This window comes from Natrix helvetica (genome assembly GCF_964273705.1).
Source record: "Natrix helvetica genome assembly, chromosome: 8".
Lineage (NCBI taxonomy): Eukaryota > Metazoa > Chordata > Lepidosauria > Squamata > Natricidae > Natrix > Natrix helvetica.
In genome coordinates this window covers 3616800-3638945 of record NC_138559.1, presented here as the reverse complement: position 1 = coordinate 3638945, position 22146 = coordinate 3616800, and the positions used below count along the sequence as shown (strand labels likewise).

Sequence of the window (22146 nt, the reverse complement as noted above, 5' to 3'; positions counted from 1 at the left end):
TTTTTTTCACCATGGAATTTTGTAGATCAAGAATTTCATTTCTTGACTGCAATGGACATACGTACTCAAGAAGCCCACAATTCCCCATTCAAGACCTGTCAAACAAAATAACCATAAATGGTCCAACCAACTGTCATTGGGACAGTAGAACCTCTAATACCACTTCATTAACCCTGACAGTGGAAGCACTAGCACTGATGCTGTTACGTAGTTTGGGTAATGAAACATCTGCACAAAAACAACCAAGCTTAGAGACCACCCAAGGACCTTTGATGTTAGGACTTCTTCTCCCCTACAGGAAGTAAATTCTCTCCAGTCCGGCTGAATGAATCTTTCACAAGAACCATACATGGTCAGAAACACTAGAGTTGCTACCATTCTTGCACCCAAGCCCAGATTCCCTCCTTTGGCAGTGCTGTTAGTTTCCTCAGCAGAACAATTTGGTTGACCTACTTTGTGGAACATCTTCTGCTCGGTAGATGTACAGCTCGAGGGAGGCAGTGCGTGCAGCTGGCACACTTGCCAGCTGCAGGAGATTGGATTCTAAATCACCGGTCTCTGCTGGCTGGTCGAAATCCTACAGTTGAGAGTAGAGAAGGATATGATCCAGCTGTCAGCTAATCAACTGCAACATTCATTGATCTCCTCCCACAAAATGCACCTGAATGTTCTAGATTCTGACTTGATGTTCTGTTGGACAACAAGATCCAGGTTCCAATCTATCGCAAATCAACGACATTTCCTTAATGGCTTTGGACCACGAGTCACTGTCTCTAGCCCAACTTATCTTGTAGGGAGGTTATGGAGAGAATTAGAAGGCAGAAATACTATGAACATCACTTTGAGCTCAGGAGGAAATGATAGAGTGATGGTGAAGAAGTTGGACTAGTTATACAGGTAGAACTTGCTTAACAACTGCAAAAAGGACTGGCAATTCCATTGCTAAGTGACAGGATCATTAAATGAAACATCAAACATTATGTTTAACTAGCCCATAACTAGTGGGCATCTAATGAGATTCATGGCCAAATGAGAACCTGTCAGCCACACCAGGTAGACCAGACCAGAAAAATCAACTCCACAGGATGATTAGACCTATCTTTTTAGAGATTCCTTCCTTCCTTCCTTCCTTCCTCCCTCTCTCCCCCTCCCTCCCCTCCTTCATTTCTTCCTTCCTTCCTTTCTCTCCTCCCTTCCCTCCTCCCTTCCGCTCCCTCCTCCCTCCCTCCCTCCCTTCCTCCCTCTCTCTCTCCCTTCCCTCCCTCCTTCCTTTCTTCCTTCCTCTCTCTCCTTTCTCTCTCCCTCTCCTCCCTCCCCTCCTTCCTTCCTTCCTTCCTTCCTCTCTCTCTTTCCTCCCTCCCTCCCTCCATTCCATTATTGCATTTTTATTTTGGTCGAATGAAGACACAACCCTTACACAAACATTTTTACTGATGCCCAACATAGCTACATTTCCATTTTTATCTAACAGTTTCATAACTAGCCTCATCTTCAATTATCATGGATAATGATTTTTATATGGCTCAGCATTAAAACAGTAAGGACGTTACCGGTGCACGATCTCCAGCTCCCAGGACACAAAGGGTGACCTTCACATAGCCCTTAAATCCAGCGTTGAGATTCCCTGGATCGTAGAGGCTCAACCATTTCGAAATCAAAGCATGACCTAAAGAAAGGAAATAACAAATATACTGATTCACACTTTGCTCTAAATCAGTGGTTCTCAACCTGTGGGTCGTGACCCCTTTGGGGGTTGAACGACCCTTTCACAGGGGTCGCCTAAGACCATCCATCTCCACCGGCATCGCCCATGCTCAGGAGCGCATCCTGAAGCGGCAGGTGCAGGAAGAGCACTGGGTGGCAAAGCAGCCTCCTCCCAGCTCCGGGTGCAACCCAGACGCCGCCCCACCTGGTCTCCACACCAGGGAAAGGCCGAGGCGCTGAAGGGGAAGAGAGATGGGTTCTTCTGGGTGGCGGATCAGCCTCGGCTCCGATGGGCGTCCAAAGTGAGCACAGTTGGCGGTGCTGCTTCAGTCCAGCCACCTGCACAGGCGCCTGGAGAGCAGGAGACTGGCGTGGCAGTCAGGCCACCCACTTCAGCTGGCAGGACGGGCTCTTGCCCAGGCAGGCGCATGCCGGGATTCAAGCCGCTCCTGCTGCCGATCCTATCCTGTGGCCTAAACTGAGTTTGGAGGCTTTTTGGCCCCCGGGAAGGGCTGGCAGGAGAGGCCGGAGGGGAGGACAGGCCCCGCCCACCCATTCCTTCCGTCCCAAGGAATTCCATTCGGGACTGAAGCACAGTTCGTTGTAGCTTAAGCCTCCGTTTAAATTCCCATTTAAAGGGCAACTTCTTAATCTGTGTTTAAGAAAGAAAGAAAGAAAGAAAGAAAGAAAGAAAGGAAGGAAGGAAGGAAGGAAGGAAGGAAGGAAGGAAGGAAGGAAGAAGAAAAGGGAGGGAGGAATGGAAAGAAAGAAAGAAGATAAGGGAGGGTGAAATGGAAAAAAAGAAGAAAAGGGAGGGAGGAATGAAAAGAAAGAAAGAAAACTGGGTGGGTGGAGGGAACGGAATGTAAAAAAGGTAAACTTAATAAAGTGAAACTCATGTAAACCACGAATTGCTGCTGGAGGCAGGCAGGGAGGTTGTTTTATCCTGGAAAATCCCAGCCTGGATGATCTTCTCCCAAACCAGAATTGGCAGATTAATCACTATGCTTTAATTATGTTCAATTTGTAATTATGAAAATACATCCTGCATATCAGATATTTACATTACGATTCATAACAGTAGCAAAATTACAGTTATGAAGTAGCAATGAAACTAATTTTATGGTTGGGGGTCACCACAACATGAGGAACTGTATTAAAGGGTCCCGGCATTGGGAAGGTTGAGAACCACTGCTCTAAATTGTCCTCAGTGATCCCTGCTGAGATCCATACAGCCAAATCTAATTGATTACTCAACCATGGGACCCAACAGGATTTATGAGCTCCCTGATTGGCAGGGACTATTCTTGTGCTTGGTCTAGTGGAGGGTCTCCAACCTTGGCAACTTTACAACTTGTGGACTTCAACTCCCAGAATTCCCCAGCCAGCATAACTTACTCTCTTGTAATCCCTTCCTCTGCAATCTCTCCACTTAGATCAGAGGTCTTCAAACTTGGCAAGTTTAAGACTTGTGAACTTCAACTCCCAGAATTCCCCAGCCAGCCCTTTTGGAAATTGAAATCCACAAGTCTTAAGGTTGCCATGTTTGGAAACCCCAGCTCTAGAAGACTACACATGGGTGTCACGTGACAGGAAAAACCTCCTATCCCCCATCCCACATGCCATAAGATAAGAAGGGAGGATATACCTGGAGAGTCATATACGAGCCCCATCTCAATCTGCAAAAATGAATGAATGAATCAGTGAATGGCACAAGTCACAAGGAATCGCCCAGAAAGGAAATTGGGTTTGGTTAGTCTAAAGAAAAAAAGTATTAGGGGTGACATGATAGCAGCCTTCCAGTATTTGAGGGGCTGCCACAAAGAAGAGGGGGTCAAATTATCCCCCAAAGCACCAGAGGGCAGGACAAGAAGCAATGGGGGGAAACTGATCAAGGAGAGAAGCACCCTGGAATTAAGGAGAAACTTCTTAACAGTGAGAACAATTAACCAGTGGAACAGCTTGCCTCCAGAAGCTGTGGGAGCTTCATAACTGGAAGTTTTTAAGCAGAGATGGGACAACCATTTGTCTGATGTGGTGTAGGATTTCCTGCCTGAAAAGGGGGTTGGATTAGAAGACCTCCAAAGTCCCTTCCAACTGTCTATTCTATTCTATTCTATTCTATTCTATTCCATTCCATTCCATTCCATTCATGTTATACAAAATGATAATCATTTTGCTTCTCTTTGATTGGTTTCCATGTTTGGTTGACAGGCTAAACAAAACAAAAATTGACCTGGTGGTAGGATAATAGGTAAGATAGGTAAAGGTAAAGGTTCCCCTCACACATACAGTATGTACTAGTTGTTCCTGACTCTAGGAGGCAGTGTTCATCTCTGTTTCTAAGCTGAAGTGCCAGTGCTGTCCGAAGGCGTCTCCGTGGTCATGTAGCCGGCATGACTCAATGCCAAAGGCACACGGAATGCTGTTACCTTCCCACCAAAGGTGGTCCCTATTTTTCTACTTGCATTTTTACATGCTTTTGAACTGCTAGGTTGGCAGAAGCTGGAACAAGTAATGGGAGCTCACTCCGTTACGTGACGCTAGGGATTCGAACTCCTGAACTGCCGATCTTTCTGATCTTAGCCACTGAGCCACCCCGTCCCTCATAGGTAAGATAGTAGAGCAGAAAGCAAAGATGAAGCATTGTTAAGAAGTCTGGAAGTCTACATCTGGTCAGCAGTAAAGTCGCAATTGCTCACCTTGAAGACACCAATGAATGCATCAGCTCTGACAGATCGAGAGTTCAGCACCTGTTTAAGATCAGATAGAAATTCCCATTGTAAAACTTCATTATTATACTAATAGGGGACTGCAGAATAGAGGAGAAACGCCTGGAGAAGATAGCCAAATACAAAAGCCTGCAAATAGAAGTGGATCAACCATGATTGTAAGTCATGGGCTATCCATAATTGTTATGCAGATTGTGCTTTAGTCTGGCAAGAGTCTGGTCTGTAAGTGAGCAACCATAAAGAAACTACTGGAAGTAAATCATGTCATTCATGGTTCCTTGTGACTGACATCAATCTTGCTCATCTGCAACATTGGACTACAATGCACTAGCACAGGGGTGTCAAATTCAAGGCCTGGGGGCTGAATCCGGGCCACGATGTGGTCAGATCTGGCCTGTGCTGCTGTCCTGGAAATAATAAGGGGGCGGCCCACCTGGCTTCAGCCAGGCTCACCCAATTCCAGCAGGCGTGCGGGCGCATAGGAGGCAGCTGGGATGGGGAGGGCAATGTTGTCGCCTGCCATCCACCAGAGGAGCTGGTGGCAGACTCAGACAGTGAGGAGGTTGAGGAGGAAGATGGGCCAGTCCTGATGTCTGGGGAAGGCTCTGATGAGGGCTCTTTGTCAGAGGCAGAGTGGGGGCCAGGGCCATCAGACAGTTATCAGCTGCCTTCTGAGTCAGATATCAGTGGGGCAGAAGAACAGTTGGAGCCTGTTCCTGATGTGTGTATGTGCAGAGCTGCCAAGAGAAGGGATCAGCTAAGGAACAAGGGCCGACTCATGAGTAAAGGCACAGGTGGATGGTGAATGGCCCCTCCCATGGGGAATAAAGAGGAGTGAAAGGGGAGGGGAGTTTGCAGGAGACAATTAGTTTAATTCATTAGGGTGAAGATCTGCTCCTGACTTCTTGCCATGTAATTGCTGATACAGCATAGTGTTTGGAAGATATTGGCCTGGCAACTCTGCAAGCCTGATAAAGGTCTGTAGTTGTGAAGACTTTTGCTGGGACTTTGCTGGAGAAGAATTCCCTTTAACCTAAATAAAAGAGGTTTTATCAGGACGAGGAGTCGGTTTCATGATCTTGGGAAGCCTAGGTCAGAACAGGCAGGGCTTGCATGCACAAGCACCCATGGACTCCTGTGCACACACATATGCCCTTCGGCTCCTCCACCACCACCACCGGCCCACAGAGAATAACTAGAATGCTGATCCAGTCCACAAAGAAATCGAGTTTGACTATCAGGCCCATAATGGAATTCAGAACTCCAAAAAAGGCATTGCTTGCTTACCTGTATAGTAATAAACTCATCAAAAAGTCGAAGAGGGGTTTCATTGAAATTTTGGATGAAGGTCTACAAGATAAGCAAACCAAACTTTCATGTTACTTTCTTGCCATGGTACACAAGAATGGACTTTAGATTGGCCTTTGATGACTATTTTAAAGCAGAGACATGCTTCTAGTCATTAAAAAACAAATCCCATTTTTCAAAGGCCAATTCTCCCCCAACAAAACCTGCACAGCAGATGTCAGGATTCCAAATTGCTATTTGGAAAGCAAAAGTAAATCAGAGTCCAAGGCAAAGTATTGCTCAAAGTTCCAACTTATTAAGAGACCCACGCTGGCACCTCTGGGAAAACCCGAATCTGAAAGCTTCCCGGTTTTCCCCACCCAGTTGAAAGTTCAAGATCTTTCCCCCACACCCACCAGTCCATCACATGGTTCAATCATCTTCCACTGCCATGCTGGCAGCTTCCACCCATCCGGTCAGTTGCAGAGATGCAAAGACAAAGGATGACCTTGGCTTTCTAGAAAGAATTTTGTTATGGCTACATAGCATTTCACTCCTTACAATCCCCCCTCCCATTTCCCCACCATAGAAAATGCATAGTAGAATGATAGAAAGTTTGGCAGGCCTGAGATCTAAAAGAGAAGATGCTATATATTTTGTCCAATATTGGACAAAAATTTGGAAATGGGTGCAAGAAATTATAGGAGAACAGATAAAATGCAAACCGAAATCTTTCTGCTGGGAATAATCAAAGGGAAATATACAAAGAAAATTAAGTACATATTAACACATCTGCTAATCACAGCTAGAATAGCATATTCCCAATACTGGAAACAAAATAATATCCCCTCGGATGAATTAGTGATACAAAAGTTTTGAATTGTGCAGAGATGGGCAAATTAACACTAAAATTAAAAGATAAAGAAGATTCGGAATATTATGTACCAAATATATTTGGTACAAATGGCTGCAAAACAAGAATAAAATTAATTAAGCCGAAAAACTATATATATGTGTGTGTGTGTGTGTGTTTGTGTATTGTATTTGTGCTGATAAATAAATAAAGAAATATTTGGGCATACCAGGGGTTGTAACACACACATACACACACACACACACACACACACACACATGTTGTATTTGCGCTGATAAATAAATAAAGGGAGACTAGTATGGATCCATTTCAAGCTGTTTAGCTCTCATCAGCTAGCCATACCCTTACTGGGATTTGAACCTGGGATGTGTTACATATTAGGCAGACTTGCTAGCCACTACAGCACCGGTTCTCCTCCTTTATCAGCTAAGCCAGGGAAATAAGTATGTGTTTGTGTTACAACCCCTGGTATGCCCAAATATGGGAGGGAGCTCACTCCTCCCTCTTTCTGTCCTTCAGCTCATCACAGAAAACCATGCAGGCAGAAACCCATATTTTTATTTTTAATCTTGCCTTTTTATATTTGTGTTGTATTTGTAGTAAGGGTATGGCTAGCTGATGAGAGCTAAACAGCTTGAAATGGATCCATACTAGTCTCCCTTTATTTATTTATCAGCACAAATACAACACAAATATAAAAAGGCAACATTAAAAATAAAAATATGGGTTTCTGCCTGCATGGTTACATAAATACATACATACATACATGCATGCATGCATGCATGCATACATACATACATACATACATACATACATACATATATATATATATATATATATATATACATACATACATACACATACATACATATATACATACACATACATACATATATATGTATTTGTGTTACAACCCCTGGTATGCCCATACCTATTTCCCTGGCTCAGCTGATAAGGAGGAAAGCCTGTGGCTTAGTGGCTAAGATATCTGCCTAATATGTATACAGCCCAGGTTCAAATCCCAGTAAGGGTATGGCTAGCTGATGAGAGCTAAATAGCTTGAAATAGATCTATACTAGTCTCCCTTTATTTATTTATCAGCACAAATACAACATATAGATCTCAATCTTACATGGGATCTCAATCTTACATGGGAAAAGACCTGACAACAACAACAACAACAACAACAACAACAACACACGGACACACACACTGTGTATAAAGTTGTGTAAACAAAGAAGCGAAATAATATATACATGTACAGGTATGATGGCATAATAATGTTGATATAATGACTGTAAGGTGTTGTAGAAGGGAAAAAAATAATTAAAAACCTGCTTAAAAAAATAAAAATAAAAGAGAAGGGTGTGTGAACATTCATTCCAAATACCTGATCATTATCTTAAAATATTATTTTTTCTTTCACTTTCTGACAATTAAGACCATGATTTATCATTGTTGCTTGTGTTGTATACTGAGATCTATAGCTACAGTTCAATCCGTTGCATATTAATTAGCTGAGACTTTCTTTTAACTGAGCCAAATGCTCGTGAAAAATCTTCAAATCCCAGAAAACAATGTCCAGAATGCCAACCTCATTATAATATGGATTGTTTCCACGTCTAATTCTTGTCCGGAATGTATAATCTCCAATATTGACTTTCACCACTGGTTTGACGTTGTTTTCTTGCAGTTGTCGACATTCAATGATGATAACTCGCACCTGCAAGGGAGAAATGGGCAGTCAGTTCCATCCATCATGTTTTTTGTATGTGTATGTGTGTTTGTTTATTTATTTGTTTATTTATTTATTAGTTTTTCAAACATGTACAAGATAGCAGGTATAAGTATGAACATGGACATGAACAAAGGAAATGGATACAAATAAATGGGGACAGTAGGACAGGGACGGAAGGCATGCTGGTGCTCTTATGTACACCGCCTTTACAGGCCTCTTAGGAATGGGATGAGGTCCACGATACAGTTTAAGGTTGAAGCTGTGGGTGTGTGTGTGTGTCAATATATTTTTATTATTTTTATATTTAAAACCATGCAGTACCGCGGAGTCGAAGTGACCATACATTCACATCATATACAGCTAGTCTCAACCATTAACAATTAGCCTACTTAATACATTGTCTATCCTTCTAATTGTCTAGGGAAGTTCCACCCTTGAATTAATGAGGCGTGGACCGTTGGCTCTCCTAGTAGCATACTAGGAAAAAAATTTCTGGTTTAAACAAGATTTGGTCTCCCACCATTTGTTCTAACCATGATTGAATCATTTTCCAATATTTTTTTGCCTCATTACACGTCCACCACATATGATAAAAAGTGCCTGGCATTTTTTTTTACACTTCCAACAATTTGGGGCCAGATTTTTAAACATTTTGGAGAGCCGTGCTGGGGGGAGATGCCATCTGTAAAACATCTTATAAAGATTTTCTTTATATACCGTAGCCATTGTTGAAGCTGTGGGGGTTTGAGGATGTAACAACAGGTAGAGAATTCCAGGCGTTGACCACTCTGTTGTTGAAGTTATATTTCCTGCAGTTGAGTTTGGAATGATTTACCTTGAGTTTGTATCTATTGTTTGCCCATGTATTATTGTGGTTGAAGCTGAAGTAGTCGCTGAAAGGTGGGATGTTGTAGCAGACAATTTTGTGTATTGTGCTTAGGTCAGACCGTACGTGGCATAGTTCCAGGTTGTCCAAGCCCAAAATTTTGAGCCTGGTGGCATAAGGGATTTTATTGTGAGCAGAGGAGTGGAGGACTCCTCTCGTGAAATACCTCTGGACTCGCTCAATTGTATTAATGTCCAATAAACAGTGTGGATTCCAGGCAGAAGAGCTGTATTCGAGGATTGGTCTGGCAAAGGTTTTGTACGCCCTAATTAACAGTACAATGTTCTCATGAAGTTTCCCCAAATGGTTAAGGTACTCTTCTAGGTTATCCAGCTTTGTGCATCAGTGGATGGCTGCAGGAACTTCTGTTTCTCACTAGGAAAACATAAATGTTTGTTCCCACCCCCCACCACCATCAGGAATGTGTCATTCCAACTTAGGACCACCATACATGGCCTGTAAAAATCGGGATGACCATGAGATGTCACTGAAGAGATACAGAATATGTGACCATATTGCAGCCATATCTATCTATCTATCTATCTATCTATCTATCTATCTATCTATCTATCTATCTATCTATCTATCTATCTATCCCTCCCTCCCTCCCTCCCTCTCTCTCTCTCTCTCTCTCTCTCTCTCATATATATATATATGGATATGGCTAGCTGATGAGAGCTAAATAGCTTGAAATAGATCTATTGTTAGGGTTCTAAATACCATGCAGAAATAAATCATTGCCCAAGGCAAAACATCCTTAAAGGTGCAATTTATTCCGCAGGCATGTTAGCACGGCTATGGAAAATTCCAACTCTGGAAGTACATCCTCTAAATCCACCCAGTTGAAAGTTCATGATCTCTCCCCACACCCACAAATCCATCACATGTTCCAATCATCATCTTCCACGCTGGCATGTACACCCATCTTCTTCCGGCCAGGTGTCGAGATGCGAAGACAAAAGATGACCTTGGCTTCTACAAAAGAATGTCAACAATCCATTCTACAATCCTACTCCTTTCTATTCCCCCCCTCCCAACTACTACACTATTGAAACAGCATAGAAAATTATAAGAAAGTGTGGCAGGCCAAAGATCCTAAAAAGAACATAACTACAGGCCTGACAGGTGGCCTCTCCTCAAAAGAAAAACGTTTCCTGCAAAGAGAATAACATAAAAGTTAACATAACAAAATTAACCACCTTTTCTCCACCCAGGGGAACCCCTTGACTTCTCGGGAAACTTCCCATTGACTTGCTTTCCTAACTTCTCCACTTTTAGGTTCCCACTGTTCACCCAATTAGCTTCAGACCCAGGGTAACCCTTCCAATGCACTAAGTACTGTAAGCAACCCCTACTCAAACTGAAATCTACAATTTTTTCCACCTCAGATTGTGTTTCCCCTTCCATCACTACAGGAGGAGATTGAGCTTGGGTGGATGCTCTTCTGTTAGACCCAATTACTGGTTTCAACAAGCTACAATGAAATTCTGGGTCAATTTCCCCTAGACTTCTAGGTAGACCGAGTTGAACTGTAACTGAGTTAACTATCTTCACTATTGGGAATGGACCTAGAAATTTTGGACCCAATTCCTTGCTAAGCATTTCTAATCTTATGTACTTGGTAGATACAAAAACATTGTCCCCCACACGGTAGGGGTTTAGGAGTGAGCGACGTTGATCATCTTGCTTCTGGTAGGCTTCTGCCGCAACTGCTAGAGCCTTCTTCGTATTCTCCCATCCTTTCTTTAGCATGTCTATCCATTCACTCAAAGACATGAAAGAAGGAGGTTCTCTAGGCAACTCAGGCATGGCAACAACTTCCATGCCACTGGTAATCTGGAAACCCGCTAATCCTCTGCTGCTGTGGACCACATCGTTGTACGCCACTTTGACGAAGGGTAGCAAGTCCGACCAGTTGTCTCGCTGATAGTCCACAAAACACCGGATGTATTGTTCCACCACCGCATTGGCTCCCTCTGCTGCGCCGTTCATGCTGGGATGAACCTCTGAGCTCAATTCTTGAGTGGACCCAATGGATCTCAGGACCTCTCTCCAGAACTTGGTTGTGAACTGGACTCCGCGGTCTGAAATGATCCTCTTGGGTACTCCGTGCAGGCGATAAATGTGTTTCACAAACATTTTTGCTAATTCGTTTGCGGATGGCAATCCTGAGCAAGCAATGAAGTGTGCCTGCTTAGAAAACAAATCAATAACAGTCCAAATTACTTTATGCCCACTGCTGTCTGGGAGTTCCACGATGAAGTCCATTGCGACCTCTTCCCATGGCCGTTTAGGGCTCTCTGCTGCAGGTGCTGTAGGTTCTGGGCTCTTGGATTCAATCATCCACGGCTGGCCTTGTTCCTCCTCCGAGGCCTCCCCCTTGGTAGGACTCTTCGTCACCTGAAGTTGAGGGTCCTCTTCCAGAGGTCGGTTGGGCATTTCCCCCTCCAAGGCCTCCCCCTTAGTTGGACTCTTTGTCACCTTCAGTTGGGGATCCTCCTCCGGAGATTGTTTGCCCTTTTTCTCTTCCGAGGCCTCCCCCTTGGTAGGACACTTTGTCACTTTAAGTTGGAGATCCTTTTCCAGAGGCTGTTGGCCCAGATGACTTTTCTGTGCGGGCATCTGGGGCCCTCTCTTAACCACCGTGGCAATTGGTACACACGTTTGTTCTTCGGCAATTCCCTCCTCCGAGGCCTCCCCCTTGGTAGGACTCTTCGTCACCATAAGTTGGGGATCCTCTTCCGGAGGTCGTTTAGGCTTTTCCCCCTCCGAGGCCTCCCCCTTAGTTGGACTCTTTGTCACCTTAAGTTGGGGATCCTCCTCCGGAGAATGTCTGCCCTTTTCCTCTTCCGAGGCCTCCCCCTTGGTAGGACACTTCCTAACCTTAAGTTGGGGATCCTCTTCCAGAGGTTGTTGGCCCAGATGACTCTTCTGTGGTGGCATCTGGGACCCTCTCTTTACCGCCGTCGTGGTTGGTGCGCACGTTTGTGGCATTGGGGCTGGAGCCAAGCACTCTGACGCTCTGTGGCCAAGTTGACAACAATGGTGGCATTTAATTGGGCCCCACGAGGAATGGAACCTAGTTACATCTCTAAACTCAGGAACCATTTCATCACACTGCCTTGCTCTCCAACTTGCAGCTGCCCCCTTGGTAAACCCTTCTTCCATGGTGGAGATTGCTTCTCTGTAGGAAGGTGGAGTAAGAACCTTTTGGGGCCTTGCAGATGCACCTTGTCCCGCTTCCCATCTTGCAGGCCTGGCTTTGGTAATCCCTTCTTCCATGTTGGTGATTGCTACTCTGTAGGAAGGTGGAGTAAGAACCAGTTGGGGCCTTGCAGGCGAACATTTTCCCGCCATCCACAATGCAGGCCTCTGTTTGGTAATCCCTTCTTCCATGGAGATTTCTTCTCTGTAGGAAGGTCTGGTAAGAACCTTTTTGGACCTTGCAGGGGAGACTGGAACCGGTGGGGAGGTCAATCCCTCCGTTGGCCACTGCCCAGCTTTCTGCCATGGTGCCATCTGCTGAGGGAGGGCAGGTGCCCACTGGCATCCCTCCCATCCATGACCTGGGGTTAAGACCCATCCCGGGGTTGCCTGCTTCACAGGTTGCAGCTCAACCAATGATGGCTGGCTAGGGGGTTTTACGTGCCAAGGACCCTCCTGCTGGCTTGGAGGAGTTATGGGCCAAGTAGGTGCCCTTTGCTGGCTTGGATGAGTTATGGGCCAAGTAGGTGCCCTCTGCTGGCTTGGAGCATTTCCCCATGCTGATGGCAAAGGAGTTGGTAAGTAGCATCTCTTCCATCCAAGTCCTGGGAGGAAAGCCCAATTTACTGCCCAATTTGCTTCATTTACTGGTTGCAGCCCCATTTGTGGTGGCTTGCAAGTGACAGATGCTGGAAAAATCTCTTCTTCCTGCCTCCTTTGAAATTCCCATTTTGAAAGGGAATCTTTCTCCCAGCTAGTTGCAGGGTGATAAGCCATTTCATTTATTGCCGTCTGGAAGGAGCCCAACCCTCTCTTCTAGGATTTTTTTTTTCTCAACCTTGCTTCCAAGCTGGGGAGAAGGAGGGGGAGCATGCACTCACGGTTTGCTGAAGAAATGTGGTTTGAGACTTTCCTTCGTCTTGTCGTGTCTCCTCCTGCATTCCTCCAGATGCAATTAAACTGGAAGCAGCATTCCATTGCCTTTGAAGTTCCGCACTCAGCTTCTTATCACCAAAAGCTTCTCATTCATTCTTCGCTGATATTTACGCTGTCCCGGTCAGCGTTGGGAATGCCGAGACCCCATCACCAGATCTTCCATCACCAGCCCTTCCCCCTTGATAGGGGGAGGGAGCTAGTGAATTATTTTAAAGTGGAGAGTTGGAATAATGTTAGGGTTCTAAATACCATGCAGAAATAAATCATTGTCCAAGGCAAAACATCCTTAAAGGTGCAATTTATTCTGCAGGCATGTTAGCACGGCTATGGAAAATTCCAACTCTGGAAGTACATCCTCTAAATCCACCCAGTTGAAAGTTCATGATCTCTCCCCACACCCACAAATCCATCACATGTTCCAATCATCATCTTCCATGCTGGCATGTACACCCATCTTTTTCCGGCCAGGTGTCGAGATGCGAAGACAAAAGATGACCTTGGCTTCTACAAAAGAATGTCAACAATCCATTCTACAATCCTACTCCTTTCTATTCCCCCCTCCCAACTACTACACTATTGAAACAGCATAGAAAATTATAAGAAAGTGTGGCAGGCCAAAGATCCTAAAAAGAACATAACTACAGGCCTGACATCTATACTAGTCTCCCTTTATTTATTTATCAGCACAAATTGAACACAAATATAAAAAGGCAACATTAAAAATAAAAATATGGTTTTCTTCCTGGGTGGTTTTCTGTAATGAGCTGAAGGACAGAAAGGGGGAGTAGTGAGCTCCCTCCCATATTTGGGCATACCAGGGGTTGTAACACAAATACATACCTATTTCCCTGGCTCAGCTGATAAGGAGGAGAGTCTGTGGCTTAGTGGTTAAGACTCCTGCCTAATATGTAATACAGCCCAGGTTCAAATCCCAGTAAGGGTATGGCTAGCTGATGAGAGCTAAATAGCTTGAAATAGATCTATACTAGTCTCCCTTTATTTATTTTTATATATATATATATATATATATATATATATATATATATATATATATATATATATATATATATATATATATATATATATATATATATATATATATATATATATATATATATATATATATATATATATATATATATATATATATATATATATATATATATATATATATATATATATATATATATATATATATATATATATATATATATGTATGCTGGTTTTGTTGTATTTGGGTCTTTTCCTGTGTAAGATTGAGATTGTGTTTGCAACGTTTCGGCAAGATCTCACCTGCCATCTTCAGGCTTGGGCTTAAAATGGGAACGGAGCTGCCGACTTTCTGTAAATCTTGGTGGGAGGGGATGGGGTGCTGGCTTTGTTTCAGTAAGTGGAATGATTGGTTGTGTGGTTGTATCATGATTGGTAGATTGGTGTTGATTGGTGCTGGCTGTGTGTGCATTGTTGTTTTGTATTGTAATGGCTTGGGTGGTGGGTGGTGTTCGTTTGTTGGCTAGGGCTGGTTTCCAGATGTTTGGTAGGCGGGAGGTATCATCACGTTTATTCATGTTGTAGGGCTGTTTCTCTATTTCGATGGCTTCCATAATTATTCTCTTGTTGAGGTGTTCTGTTTTGGAGATTAACCTGGCTCCTTCAAAGTTGATTTCATGTCCTGTAGCTTTAAGGTGCTGGAAATCAGTGAAAAGATCCAGCAAAGAATCATCCCCAGAGAGAAATCTTCCAGATGCCCCAAACTCTATGGCCTCCCCAAGATACACAAAGAAGGAATACCAGTCAGACCCATAGTAAGCTCCATAGACTCACCTCTACAGAATCTTGCCAAATTCCTCACCAAACAACTCCAGCCCTACGCAGAATCCATCACGTCACACGTACAAAACTCACTCCACTTCATAGAAACAATAAAGAAACAAAACTTACAATCCAGCGACCTACTCGTGAGTTTCGATGTCATATCCCTCTTCACCCAAGTGCCTATAAAAGAAGCCTTGACAGCCATCCAGAAAAAACCCAACCCCCCTAAACACATCCTGGACCTGACCAATCACTGCCTAACCAACACATACTTCATCCATAATGGACAAAGATACAAACAGATAGAAGGAGCACCCATGGGATCACCCCTCTCACCTGTCATTGCAAACTTATACATGGAACATTTTGAAACCAACGCCTTAGACAAATCTGAACACAAACCCAAACTCTGGCTTAGATATGTTGATGACACTTTCGTGATTTGGCCACATGGAAAAGAAAAACTGGACAACTTCCTCACACATCTCAACAGCCTACACCCCAAAATACAATTCACCATGGAAATAGAAGCAAACAACCAACTTCCCTTTCTGGATGTCCTAATCTACAAAAAACCCAATGGCTTCCTAGGACACACCATCTACTAGAAAAAAACACATACCAACCTCTACTTAAATGCACAATCCCATCACCACCCTGCACAGATCAACTCTGTAGCCAAGACCCTCATCTCCAGAACCAAACACCTAGCCGACAAAGACCACCTGAAAACTGAATTACACAAACTCACAAATGTATTAATCTCCAATAGATTCCAAAGAAAAACAATCACAAACCTAATCCAAAAGGAGACTCCCCCAAAAAACCAAGACACAGAACAGGACAATGGCATCGCCCTCCTCCCTTACATCAAAGGCACCACAGATAAAGTCAGCAAAATTATCCACAAGCACAATATCAGGACAGCCTTCACCACTGACCAAAAAATAGCCAACGTCTTAAGAAGCCCCAAAGACAAAATCCAGCTAGAAAACCAAGGAATCTATGAAATACCATGCAAAATCTGCCCGGCAATGTATATAGGACAAACAAACAGGAGGATAAATGCACGCATCACAGAACACAAGAACACAGTAAGAAAAAAAGAAAAAAAGAAAAAACTTCCTCCCTTTTCCAGCACCTTAAAGCTACAGGACATGAAATCAACTTTGAAGGAGCCAGGTTAATCTCCAAAACAGAACACCTCAACAAGAGAATAATTATGGAAGCCATCGAAATAGAGAAACACCCCCACAACATGAATAAACTTACCAAACATCTGGAAACCAGCCCTAGTCAAGAAATGAACACCACCCACCACCCAGGCCGTTACAATACAAAACAAAAATGCACACACAGCCAGCACCAATCAGCACCAATCTACCAATCACGATGCAGCCACACAACCAATCATTCCACTTACTGAAAGAAAGCCAGCACCCCATCCCCTCCCACCAAGATTTACAGAAAGTCGGCAGCTCCGTTCCCATTTTAAGCTCAAGCCTGAAGATGGCAGGTGAGATCTTGCCGAAACGTTGCAAACACAATCTCAATCTTACATGGGAAAAGACCTGAATACAACAAAACCAGCATACGTACACCCGTGAAAATCTACGAAAACAAATATATATATATCAGATTTTATCAGACTAACTCTTGTAGGTTTAATAATAATAATAATAATAATAATAATAATAATAATAATAATAATAATAATAATAATAATAATAATAATAATAATAAAATTTATTTCTTAGCCGCACCCTCTCCCGAAGGACTCGGGGCGGCATACAACAAAACACATAAAAAACAATATGGACAATACACACACAAAACAAACGAATAGGTGTACATGGAGGAGGTAGGAAGATGAATAAAGACAGTTAAAAACACAATTTAAAATCCCCTAATAAAATTCCAAAAATCACAAAATTAAAAAACCTGTCAGGAGCAGTGTGAACGAACTATGGTTGAGCCAGGCCAGCTACTTGAAATAGGTGGGTCTTGAGCTTTATCCGGAAGGCACGGAGGTCAGAGGTAGTCCTAATATCCGGGGGAAGGTCATTCCACAGGGCTGGGCCCGCAACAGAGAAGGCTCTACTCCTAGACGCCGCCCCCCGACATTGGTGGACGGCACCTGGAGGAGTCCCTCTCTGTGCGAGCGAATTGGTCGCAGGGATGTATGGGGCAGGATACGATCCCGCAAGTAGCTAGGTCCTGAGCCATGGAGCGCTTTAAAGATCGTTATCAAGACCTTGAAACGCACCCGGTAGACCACAGGGAGCCAGTGCAGCTCGCGCAGGAAAGGTGTCACATTGGAGTACCTTGTACTCCCCATAATTACCCGCGCGGCCGCGTTCTGGACCAACTGTAGTCTACGAGTGCATTTCAAGGGAAGCCCCATGTAGGGAGCGTTACAGTAGTCCAGGCGAGACGTCACCAGCGCATGAGTGACTGTGCGCAAGGCATCCCGGTCCAGTAGGGGGCGCAATTGGCTCACCAGGCGAACCTGGTGGAACGCCCCCCTTGCCACGGCCGTCACATGGTCATCCATGGACAGCCGAGCATCAAGGAGGACGCCCAAATTGCGCGCCTGCTCCACCGGGGCAAGTTGTATGCCCCCGATGGGCAGAGATGGAATTAACTGGTTGAACCGGGGGGCCGGAACCCACAGCCACTCCGTCTTGGAGGGGTTGAGCTTGAGTCAGTTGTCATCCATCCAGACCCGTACGGCTTCCACACACCGGGACATCACTTCGACGGCCTCGTTGGGGTGGTTCGGGGTGGAGATGTACAGCTGAGTATCATCAGCGTACAGATGGTATCCCACCCCGAAACCACGGATGATCTCACCCAACGGCTTCATATATGTGTTGAACAGGAGCGGCGAGAGGACCGACCCCTGTGGCACCCCACAGGTAAGGGGGCTCAGAGTCGACCTCTGCTCCCCTGTCAACACACGTTGCGTCCGGCCGGAAAGGTAGGAGCAGAACCACCGTAAAACGGTGCCCCCGACCCCCAACCCCTCCAGTCGGCGCAACAGGATACCATGGTCGATGGTATCAAAAGCCGCCGAGAGGTCTAATAGGACCAGGATAGAGGAACAACCCCTATCTCTGGCCCTCCAGAGATCATCCACCAACGCAACCAAGGCCGTCTCCGTGCTGTGCCCAGGGCGGAAGCCGGACTGGCACGGGTCTAGATAATCATTTTCCTCCAGATGTCGTGGAAACTGATAAGCCACCACACTCTCTACAACCTTCGCCAGAAAGGGAAGGTTGGAGACAGGATGATAATTTTCCAGCTCCGTAGGGTCCAGGGAAGGCTTCTTGAGCAAGGGTCTCACCACCGCCTCTTTCAAGGCGGCTGGAAGGGACCCCTCACCCAACGAAGCGTTCACTAGGCCCAGGAGCCAGTCGCGTGTAACCTCCCAGGATGCCAGTACAAGCCAGGAGGGGCACGGGTCCAGTAAACATGTGATAGGTCGCAGTCGTCCACGCACTCTGTCCAAATCCTCGATGGCAACCAAGTCAAACTCCTCCCAGATAGGTCTCTCAAGACTCACCACGGACGCCTCTACAGGACTACTGGAAGGGATCCAATCCTTCCGGATTTGAGTGATTTTATCCTGCAGATATTTCCCAAATTCCTCTGCCCTACCCTGTAAAGGGGCCTCCCGCAGCCTCTGAAATAGGAGGGAGCGGGACACCCGAAACAGGACGGCAGGGCGGTTCTCTGCGGATGCAATGAGTTTAATATGAGGTTCCAAACATTTTTCTGGAATTGTGTCATTGGGAACAATAAATAGTTGTTTATAAATTAATGAAAGTCTCCATAGTTTAATAAAGAGGACTTTGTATAATTAAAATTGGGACTAGGGAGAAAATGATAGCAGTGTTCCAATATCTAAGGAGCTTCTACAAAGAAATGGAGGTCATCCTATTTTCCAAAGCACTTGTAAGCAGGACAAGAAGCAATGGATGGAAATAATCAAGGAGAGACCAAAGCAGAAGTTTCCAGACAGTGAGAACAAAATTAATCAGTGGAACAACTTGCCTCTAGAAGTTGTGAATGCTCCAACAGTGGAGGTTTTAAAGAAGAAATTGGACATCCATTTTTCTGAAATGGTATAAGGTTCCTACTTGAGCAGGGATTGGACCAGTAGACCTCCAAGGTCCCTTCCAACTCTGTTAGTCTGTTAAGTCCCTAGTACAGCTTTACTTCACTGGTGATACCATATTTGAAATAAATGATTTATGGTGTTTGGACTTTATTAAAGATCCATTTCCATTTGCAAGAATGACTCTTACAACAGAAATGGCATCTGCTGAAAAACTAGCAGTCTTCTCAATGTATTTCTTCCTTTCAAGTATCAAGAGCTGCGCTGTTGCATTACCTGGAACAGTTGCTTCTTGTTGGAAAGCTCCTTCATGGTGGTCGATGCTGGAGCTGGCATTTGAGGTGCCTCGGTTTCCTTCAGAGTAAATTCTTCTATGCCAGAAGCCTTGGCAAAGACAGGGCAACAGACTGGGGAACAGGACAAGAAGCAGCATTATCAACCAGAAGTAGTATTCAGAAGGTTCTGATCAGTTCTGAGAACAGGTGGTGGAAATTTTGAGTAGTTTGGAGTACCGGCAAACCTCTGACTGGCCCCACCCTCATCTATTTTCTCCCCCCCCCCGGAGTCCCAGCTGATCGGGAGAAATGGGGATTTTACAGTATCATCCTCCTGGAGTGGGGAGGAAATGAGGATTTTGCAGTATCCTTCCCCTGGAGTGGGGAGGGAATGGAGATTTTACAGTATCTTTCCCCTGGAGTGAGGAGGGAATGGAGATTTTGCAGTATCCTTCCCCTGGAGTGGGGAGGGAATGGGGATTTTACAGTATCCTTCCTCTGGAGTGGGGAGGGAATGGAGATTTTACAGTATCTTTCCCTGGAGTGGAGAGGAAATGGAGATTTTACAGTATCCTTCCCCTGGAGTGGGGAGGGAATGGGGATTTTACAGTATCCTTCCCCTGGAGTGGGGAAGAAATGGAGATTTTACAGTATCCTTCCCCTGGAGTGGGGAGGGAATGGAGATTTTGCAGTATCCTTCCCCTGGAGTGGGGAGGGAATGGAGATTTTACAGTATCTTTCCCGTGGAGTGGGGAGGAAATGGAGATTTTACAGTATCCTTCCCCTGGAGCGGGGAGGGAATGGGGAATTTACAGTATCCTTCCTCTGGAGTGGGGAGGGAATGGGGATTTTACAGTATATTTCCCGTGGAGTGGGGAGGGAATGGGGTTTTTACAGTATCCTTCCCCTGGAGTGGGGAGGGAATGGGGATTTTACAGTATCCTTCCTCTGGAGTGGGGAGGGAATGGGGATTTTACAGTATATTTCCCATGGAGTGGGGAGGGAATGGGGATTTTACAGTATCCTTCCTCTGGAGTGGGGAGGGAATGGAGATTTTACAGTATCTTTCCCTGGAATGGAGAGGAAATGGAGATTTTGCAGTATTCTTCCCCTGGAGTGGGGAGGGAATGGGGATTTTACAGTATATTTCCCGTGGAGTGGGGAGGGAATGGAGATTTTACAGTATATTTCCGTGGAGTGGGGAGGGAATGGGGATTTTACAGTATCCTTCCCCTGGAGTGGGGAGGGAATGGTGGTTTTGCAGTATCCTTCCCCTGGAGTGGGGAGGGAATGGGGATTTTACAGTATCCTTCCTCTGGAGTAGAGAGGAGATGGAGATTTTGCAGTATCTTTCCCCTGGAGTGGGGAGGGAATGGGTTTTTTACAGTATCCTTCCCCTGCCACACCCACCAAGCCATGCCATGCCCACCAAACCACACCCACAGAATCGGCCACTTTTCAGGCCTTTTTCAGGCCATTTTCGGGCTGTTTTTCAGGCTGTGTTTGGTCTATAGAATGGTCTGAAAACAGCCTGGAAAATGGCCCGGAAAATGGAGGGAAAACAACCAAAAAACAGGCTGTTTTGGGGCCATTTTCAGGCTGTTTTTTCAGGCTATTTTGTGGGTTGAAAAGACCTTTTAAATGGTCTGAAAACAGCCTGAAAGATGGCCTGAAAACAGCCTGGAAAATGGCCTGGAAATGGCCTGGAAAATGGCCCAAAACAGCCAAAAAACAGTCATGTGTGTGCCAGCCAGCTGGTCTTTTGGTTTCCAGCACTCTGGCACGTACACATGTGCACACGTGAATGTGCATTCCGGTTTGGGCACTCAGTGCCGAAAAGGTTCGCCGTCATGGCTATAGCTAATCCAGTCCCTTCACCTATAGACCGTGTCAGTTCTCAGTTAAGTGTGCATACTCAAGGTCTTCACACTAACCCCTGCATTCAGCCCCAAATAGACAGGAATCTTTCCTCTTGGGAAAAATTTGTCCGAATATCCAGGCATGGGTGTGTTATACCACAGCCCTCGATTTACAACCATAAGTGAGCCCAAATTTTCAGTTGCTAAATGAGACAGTTAAGTGAGTTTTGTCCCATGTCATGAACCTTTTTGCCAGTGTTAACTAACAAAAAGCTTCCATTTTTTTACTCCAATTCATTAACAGGAACACATAGATTTTGCCCACATCTCTTTTGTTGTTACAAAACACCAACCTTCTTCTAAACACAAAGAGCTCAAAACAGTCCAAACAAGGAATCAGAAATTAAAATCCATGCAAATTCCATGCAAAACACACTGTAGTCCATCAAAATAAATACCCAACACTTACTTAATTTCTTTAAATCGTGTTTTCTCCGGTGCACAACCATTTTAGGTTGGGGTGGTGAGAAGCAGATTTTTAGAGTTATGGTGCACTGAAAACATAAAATCACAAGAAAAAAAATCAACATTTTTTTGGGGGGGGGGCAATCCCCCTTTTTGTGCATATGTGAAGACAACCTTCTGCTTTAATATTTTGGAAATGAAAACAGAGGCAGTGAATAAAATGGTTTCACAGTCAATTAAAAATTTCCTGC

General features: G+C 44.7%; 1 protein-coding gene across 1 annotated transcript in view; it reads right to left on the bottom strand.

Annotated features, from left to right (window-relative positions):
• FER1L5 (fer-1 like family member 5) overlaps positions 1–21939 on the bottom strand; it is a gene marked incomplete at both ends in the record, with an annotated part of 116643 nt that extends 94704 nt beyond the window's left edge. The window contains 8 exons of the mRNA XM_081960703.1: positions 454–577; positions 1551–1666; positions 3353–3383; positions 4407–4457; positions 5724–5786; positions 8192–8320; positions 19573–19703; positions 21900–21939. Of these exons, the coding sequence (XP_081816829.1) occupies positions 454–577; positions 1551–1666; positions 3353–3383; positions 4407–4457; positions 5724–5786; positions 8192–8320; positions 19573–19703; positions 21900–21939 (685 nt within the window). The remainder of the gene's footprint in view (positions 1–453; positions 578–1550; positions 1667–3352; positions 3384–4406; positions 4458–5723; positions 5787–8191; positions 8321–19572; positions 19704–21899) is intronic.
• Between the last annotated feature and the right edge of the window lie 207 nt (positions 21940–22146).